Raw genomic sequence first — 7,036 nt, forward strand, 5'->3', positions numbered from 1 at the left:
CCTCCAAGCTCGGAGTAAGCACTCTTTTTCTCCTGTTTGTTCCTACATTGTCTTCTTTATCTCTTAGATAAAGTGTCATTTTCATAGTCCTTTCTTTCCAGGATACCAAAGGTACCATATTTATTCAATTATTCAGTTGTCCATTATTTCCTAAAACCACAGGAAAATTGGCCATGCCCAATATCTGTGATAATATTGGTGGCTTAAAAAAAAAAAAAAAAGCAGTATGAAGCACAGTCAATTCATTGTTGCCATTCATGCATTCATTCAAAAAATAGTCATTGAGTACCTACATTATTCTAGACTCAAAAAAAAAAAAAACCTGCTCTCTTGGAGTTTACACTCAGTACAGAAGACAAATGAACTGCAAATAAACAAGTACATCTTATTACAGATGAGAATGAGTGCTACAGAGAAAAGAGTGGTCAGGTAAGCCCTCCATTAACAAACTATCATGAGTTCGATTCACTAGTCATAAGAAATGTCTATTATCAGAAGATAATATGTTCTGAGTATTTCCAATCAAAATGTGTTCCAGATGGTTAGATCAGTATAGTGACATCTTTATTACTGAATAATCTATAAAATTAGGTTTGACCTAGATAATTTCAGAAGTTCATCACTACCTGAGTAACAGTAAATTATCACAACACCCACCTTGTTTCTTCTATTGTCATCCTTTATATTTATAAATAACTGTATTGTTCTTAGGAGATGACAGCAACAGTAAGGTTAATAACAGTAAGGTTAATAACAGCAGTAAGGTTAATATCTTAACCAAGAGGATGAATTAGATACTCTTCAGTCACTTGACTTAAGGAAGTTTTGAAACATGAATTAACTGAAAACTTAAGTGCTTCAAAAACACATTTCAAAAAAATCATTAGTTAACAGTGCAGTTATTAGAAATCATACAGATTAAAAAAGTAATCCTCTATATGCCTAACTGACTCACTATGTTGTATACCTGAAACTGCTGCTGCTGCTGCTGCTAAGTCACTTCAGTCATGTCCGACTCTGTGCGACCCCATAGACGGCAGCCCACCAGGCTCCCCCGTCCCTGGGATTCTCCAGGCAAGAACACTGGAGTGGGTTGCCATTTCCTTCTCCAATGCATGAAAGTGAAAAGTGAAAGTGAAGCTGCTCAGTCGTGTCCGACTCTTAGTGACCCCATGGACTGAAGCCTACCAGGCTCCTCCATCCATGGGATTTTCCAGGCAAGAGTACTGGAGTGGGGTGCCATTGCCTTCTCCGATACCTGAAACTAACACATGGTAAATCTATACTCTATTATAAAAAAAAAAAAAAAGAGTAATTCTCAAGGTTCAATTCTGAATATGTCTGTTTTGTGAAGTAAACCATTACCTTTAACAACTGATTCGTAAGAGTCCTCATCAACGGGAGTTCTATAAGATAATTAAACTCTAATGTCCTAAGGTTCTTAATGACTGAACAAACTTTTCTCCTGTGCATCTAAAATGGAACTAGCTATGTAAATACTGTCATCCTCGGGAGAGTGAGAAAATAGAAATTCAAATCATTTTCTGTAGGTGCAAATTTTCTTGTGAACTGAGTATGAGAAAGGCTGGAGGACATCTGACAAGTCAGATCTTACTTAATCATACAAAATAATGATAACATCTTCCAAAATGAAGTAATTCATTATTGGATCATATGGACAATTTCAAAAGAAAATTTCCAATTAGTGATACCATTAAGAAATGTATAATCATCAGTGTTTCTATACTTGGTTACTTTAAAAAAATACCTTTATCTTATTCAATGTTATAAGTGAGGAAAATATTTGCTGAATCACAGAAATAATAATTTTGCTCTCCAGCATACTACCTGTGGTATACAACAATTTGGACAACCAAGAGCTCTCTTTACTAGGAAAGTATATCATCACACCCAAGTGTTTTCCTAAAATCAGTTAAAAGTAATCTTTAACTTACAAATAACAGAGGAAAGGGTCATAATCACGCATTCTGAATTCGCTGTTAACAACTTGGAAACAAGATCCTACATTTAGCCTGTGTTTTGAGACAAATATGGAAAAGTCAGGGGCAGTAACAAACTGCCAGCTTTACTGAGTCATGATTCTGACTAAAACCGCGTTATGAAATGGAAAGGCTGACAAGTCTTGGGTTTGTTACCACAGATGTTGACTCCCTGAATTTATGGATCTTAGATTTAAAAAAATAGTAATAAACTCTGTACGAATGATGTGGGGCTAAAACGACTCCAGAAAAAAACTTGCCAAAGTTGGTAACTCTGATTATTTACCTAAAACAAATCCTAACTGTGCAAACAGGCACACCCTCTAATGCACAGACTGGGAACGGCGAGGCAGGGTGAATTCAGAACAATAACAAGGTTAACATTTCAGTGAGAAGACAAGGCTCAGCCCTAAGAGTCCACACTGCGCTAGACGCCCTGGGTTAACGGAACCGCTCATCTCCGAATGGAGGAGAGCAGACACTGAGCACCTGGGCGGCGCCAGACCATCTCCAGTCTCCGCGCAGGACCGCCGGAGAGGGTCCTCCCGACGCCCCCCAGACGCCGCGTCGGGGATGATCCCAGCCATCAGTCTCTCCCTGCCACCCAACACGCTCCTCCGCGAGCCGATCCGGGGAGAAAATCCATCTAGGGGCGCCGTCCAGGGGCGAACCTGTCTGTGGGCGACCCGGACCGGGGACGACCCCATGCAGGCGCTGACTCGCGAGGCCAGCCCTGAGTGCAGGGGCCAAGGGAGATCAGGGGCCGCGACCTCTGCCCCTCTGGAGCAGGGAGTCCAAGGGTCGCCTCCGGCTAGGCTGCCAGTCCCCGCCGCCCCTGAAGCCGCGGGTTGCCTCTGGTACCCTGCTAGGGCGGAGGCGGGCTTGTGCCCACGCTCGAAGCTCTAACCTGGAAAGGTGCTTCAGGATCTGTTTCTTGATGAGCCCAGCCATGGTGCCGAGGCGGGAGGCGCCGCGCTCTCTCTCCGTTCTTCACTGCGTCCTCTCCTCGAGGCCGTCTCCTCTTTGTCCGGATTCACCCGGCCGGAGGAGAGGCTCCTGAGCACTGACGCCCGGGACAGACCCGAGGCCCCGGCCGAGGCCACAGCCGCCACCGCTGCCGCCAAGGACCCGAAGCATTGCGCTCAGGCAGCCGCGGCCGCCGCCGGCGCCATCTTGGCTGCAACATCACCTAAGAGACCTGGGGGAGGGCCGGGGAGCCGCGGGCGCGAGGCGGGGCGGGGCGGCGCGAGGCGGGGCGGGGCAACGCGGGCTCGGGAGGTTTGACGTCCCGCTTCTCTTGCAGGGTCTCGGGTCCGGGGTCCTACCTGTTCCTGACTCTCTTGAATGGTTTGACTCCCAACCCCAGAGCCTTCTGGGTTTTAGACCTCCATCCTCAGTCTCTAGTGTCCTTCACTGAGTGCTTCGTCCATATCTCACTTTTCTTTTTCATTTGCCTGTCAGAATTGACTCCACAAAGTGCTGATTGCTTTGCTTTCTTTACTTACTCAGTTTTCTTGATATTCTTCTTTACTTAGATATTCTGTGTTACCCTGGCCAAATGCTATAATTTGATGTTTCCTCTAGAAATTCTAAGGAAAGTGAAAGTTGTTACGATGTGTTAATAGAGTCCAGGACCAGGACGTTAGAAGGCTAAATTCCAGTTTTGGCTCTAGTATTTTCTAGTTATATTAACCTGGAGAAAATAATTTCTTACTTTTAGCCTCAGTTTAATTATCTATACAATAGGTTAATATCAGCCTTACCCAACTCACTAGGTTGCTGTATCTAGAGAAATAAAGGTGTAAAATTTCACTTTAAAATTTCTATGAAAAGGAAGGAAATAGTTGAAATCAGGGAGAACTATTACCTTCACTCGACCCAGCCCCAAACCAACACTTTAAGAGATGAAAATGACCATCCAGTGACATCTGAAAAGGGGGGGGAAATTACACTACCTCTGAGGGATGTATCAGAAAAGTCTGTGGGAGTGTATGGGAATGGCAAGGGGATAGTTTACATATAGTCCTGACCCTTTTAAAGCAAGGGAAAGCAGATATTTGTGGATTGACTTTACTCAATTTACTCATTTATAATGCACTAAAAATAAGGGACTATTCAAGTAACTAGGTAGCCTGAACGAAAACAAACTTTTCCTGTCATCAAGAAGTTAATTAACAGCCTCAGATGAAAGATAAATTCCTATGCTAAGACCTTGAGCTCTGTAATTAGACTCTTGTTCAAAGGCTGACTTGGCCACTTTGTAGGCAGAGTGTAAACTTGAGCACCTTATTTCAATCTCAGCCTCAGTACCTCATCTATTGGAGATAAAAGTATCTCACAATTTTGTGAGGATTAAATGCATATACAGTGTTCAACAAAGTACCTAGCATATGTCAAGCTCTTAATGCTATTATTATCCTTGCCATATTGGAAACAGAAGAAAAAGTTCATGAAAACACAAAGGATGGAGTGATTCTATCTTGTTTAGTCAGAGATGGGATTTTAGTGGAGATGGTATTTCAAGGGTGAGAATGTCAGCTTAATGTTAAATGAACTGGCTCCAAAGTCAGACTTGGATTTGAAACTTCATTCTATCAGCTGAGCCACAAGGGAAGCCCAAGAATACTGGAGTGGGTAGCCTTTCCCTTCTCCAGTGGATCTTCCCAACCCAGGAATCAAACCAGGATCTCCTGCATTGCAGGCAGATTCTTTACTGACTGAGCTATCAGGGAAGCCCTAACATTAAATGAATGGGCTCCAAAGTCAGCCTTGTATTTGAAACTTCACTCTGTGGATTTTTAGCTTTGTAATGGTAGGGAAAGTATTGAACTTCTCCAGCCCTGTGGTATTATTTACCTTCATGAGGTTGTTGTGAGGATTAACTAAGCTAATGCAGGTTAAATACTTAGAGAGTGCCAGACACAACAGAATGTTGGCTATCATTACTAACTCACTAGGATGTTTCAAGTAGGTGGAACATAATTATGAAAAAGGACAGAAGTGTCAAAGTCCATGACTTCTAAATGGCAAGTAATCTAATATGCTGGAACAACATGAGAATTCCTTTTCAAAGTAAGAACTATTAAAGAATACTTCAGGTTCATAAATGCAGTTACAATATCTTTTTCTTTAGAAAACACATGGCAGTAATTTCAACTTGAATCTCCTTTAACTGAGAGAACACCTATCATAAGCCCACCATAAATTCTATGGTTTATATTTACGTTTTTGTTCATTGCTACTTAATTTTCAAAAAGTTAAAAACATGACTGTCATATAAATATATAATAAATGTGCATCAAAAATTTAACTCACATTAATGCAGGAACCAGCAAGATAGGATATAAAGTTAGTTCACTCATTAATGCAACTGAAATATTTGCACATGTTCCGTATGTATATCAGAGTGATATTTTTAACCCTTTTAAAATTACACACTGCCAAAATACACATGTATTTGATGTGTAATACATGTGAAAAGTAATAGTCACAGGCTTGAGATTATGTGTACTAAAACCTGGAGGGGTGGGAAGAGAGATCGCATGGTGTGAAGGTGAGTGCAGTCAGAGCTTTTACTGAACAGTCTGTGCTGAAGTTGGCTCAACTTCATACCCAGCCAGTTCATACTGGCTCATGAACCAGTTGTGCACGTCTCTTTCCAACTGTGTGTTCCAGTGTTTGGTAACTTCAGGAAAGCTTGTAATCAGCCATTGTAACAGTATTTTCATTGTATAAAATGGTAAACACTAAAATCAGGACTTTTTCCCCTGGAGATCCAGTTGTTAAATATTTACCAGCAGACAATGTAGGATGGGTGGAAGGGAGATGAGATTGCAAATGCTTGGACATTATTTCATAGTCAGTGTCAAGCCTTAGAAAACTATGGTGATTGAATTTGGGAAATATGATAAGATCTCTGATATAGAAAAATATTTCTGATAATCATACTGGCAGTATAGAGGACAGAACATATTGAGAAGAGAATGGAAATAGGAACGTTGAGAAGCTTGTAACATTACTATTTCTGGTGAAAGATGAAGCAGTATCAGTAGAGGCAAACAAACAACCAGAAAAAAAAAAAAGTCAAGGAAAAATTCCAGGATTAAGTGAAGGATTGCAGTTGAAGGTAATTGAGGCTTCTAGTTTGAGGCACTAGGTAGATACTGGGACATACCACTAATTGAGACAAGTAATAGAGGTGGAACAAGCAGTTTTGGAGATAAAATTGTTTTGAATGTTACCTTTAAGGTTATTTCACGCTGTATGGATAGAAACATTCAGGTTGCAATTTGGGGTGGAAGTTCTTCTTTAGGATTTATTCAAGGATAGCTGAAGCCAAGAACAAAAATAATCTTGATCCGGGATCAGAGGAAAATGAAGGAAAGCAAAAAGAAAAGCTTAAGTGAGAAAGGGCTTAAAACCAGTAGAGATAGAATGGAAAGAGCCTATTTTAAAAGATGTGAGGTGAATAGAAATGGTGACTACTCTATAATGTAAGATTGATAAAATATTGTTTACATGAGGGAGGCTATCGATTTAATATTGTTAGAAAATTGATTACTAAAATTGGATACAACTAAATTTGAAGTTTCAATGACTTTTTTTACAAAGAATTATAGACACCTGTAGAGTGCCTGAGGTGTTGGAGAAGACTTCTCAGAGTCCCTTGGACTGCAAGGAGATCCAACCAGTCCATCCTAAAGGAGATCAATCCTGGGTGTTCATTGGAGGGACTGACTTTGAAGCTGAAACTCCAATACTTTGGCCACCTGATGAGAAAAGCTGACTCATTTGAAAAGACCCGGATGCTGGCAAAGATTGAGGGCAGGAGGAGAAGGGGACGACAGAAGATGAGATGGTTGGATGGCATCACCGACTCGATGAACATGGGTTTGGGTGGACTCCGGGAGTTGGTGATGGACAGAGAGGCCTGGCTGCTGCGGTTCATGGAGTCACAAAGAGTCGGACACGACTGAGCGACTGAACTGAACTGAGAGTGCCTGACTTTGAAAAGTTTGCCATGGCAAAGGCAATAG

The 7,036-nt window shown here is 41.5% G+C and overlaps 1 protein-coding gene across 4 annotated transcripts in view; it reads right to left on the bottom strand.

Moving 5' to 3' along the window:
* Positions 1-3,191, bottom strand: part of BLTP3B (bridge-like lipid transfer protein family member 3B) — a 93,729-nt gene extending 90,538 nt beyond the window's left edge. For 3 of the 4 annotated variants that reach the window (XM_005206614.5, XM_005206615.5, XM_059886450.1), the window contains exon 1: positions 2,908-3,191. In XM_005206614.5, coding sequence (XP_005206671.1) covers positions 2,908-2,951 — 44 coding nt within the window. In that variant the 5' untranslated portion in view covers positions 2,952-3,191. The remainder of the gene's footprint in view (positions 1-2,907) is intronic. The other variant, NM_001192527.2, reaches the window with a different exon arrangement.
* Positions 3,192-7,036: the final 3,845 nt, after the last annotated feature.

This window comes from Bos taurus, chromosome 5 (genome assembly GCF_002263795.3).
Source record: "Bos taurus isolate L1 Dominette 01449 registration number 42190680 breed Hereford chromosome 5, ARS-UCD2.0, whole genome shotgun sequence".
Taxonomy (NCBI): Eukaryota; Metazoa; Chordata; class Mammalia; order Artiodactyla; family Bovidae; genus Bos; species Bos taurus.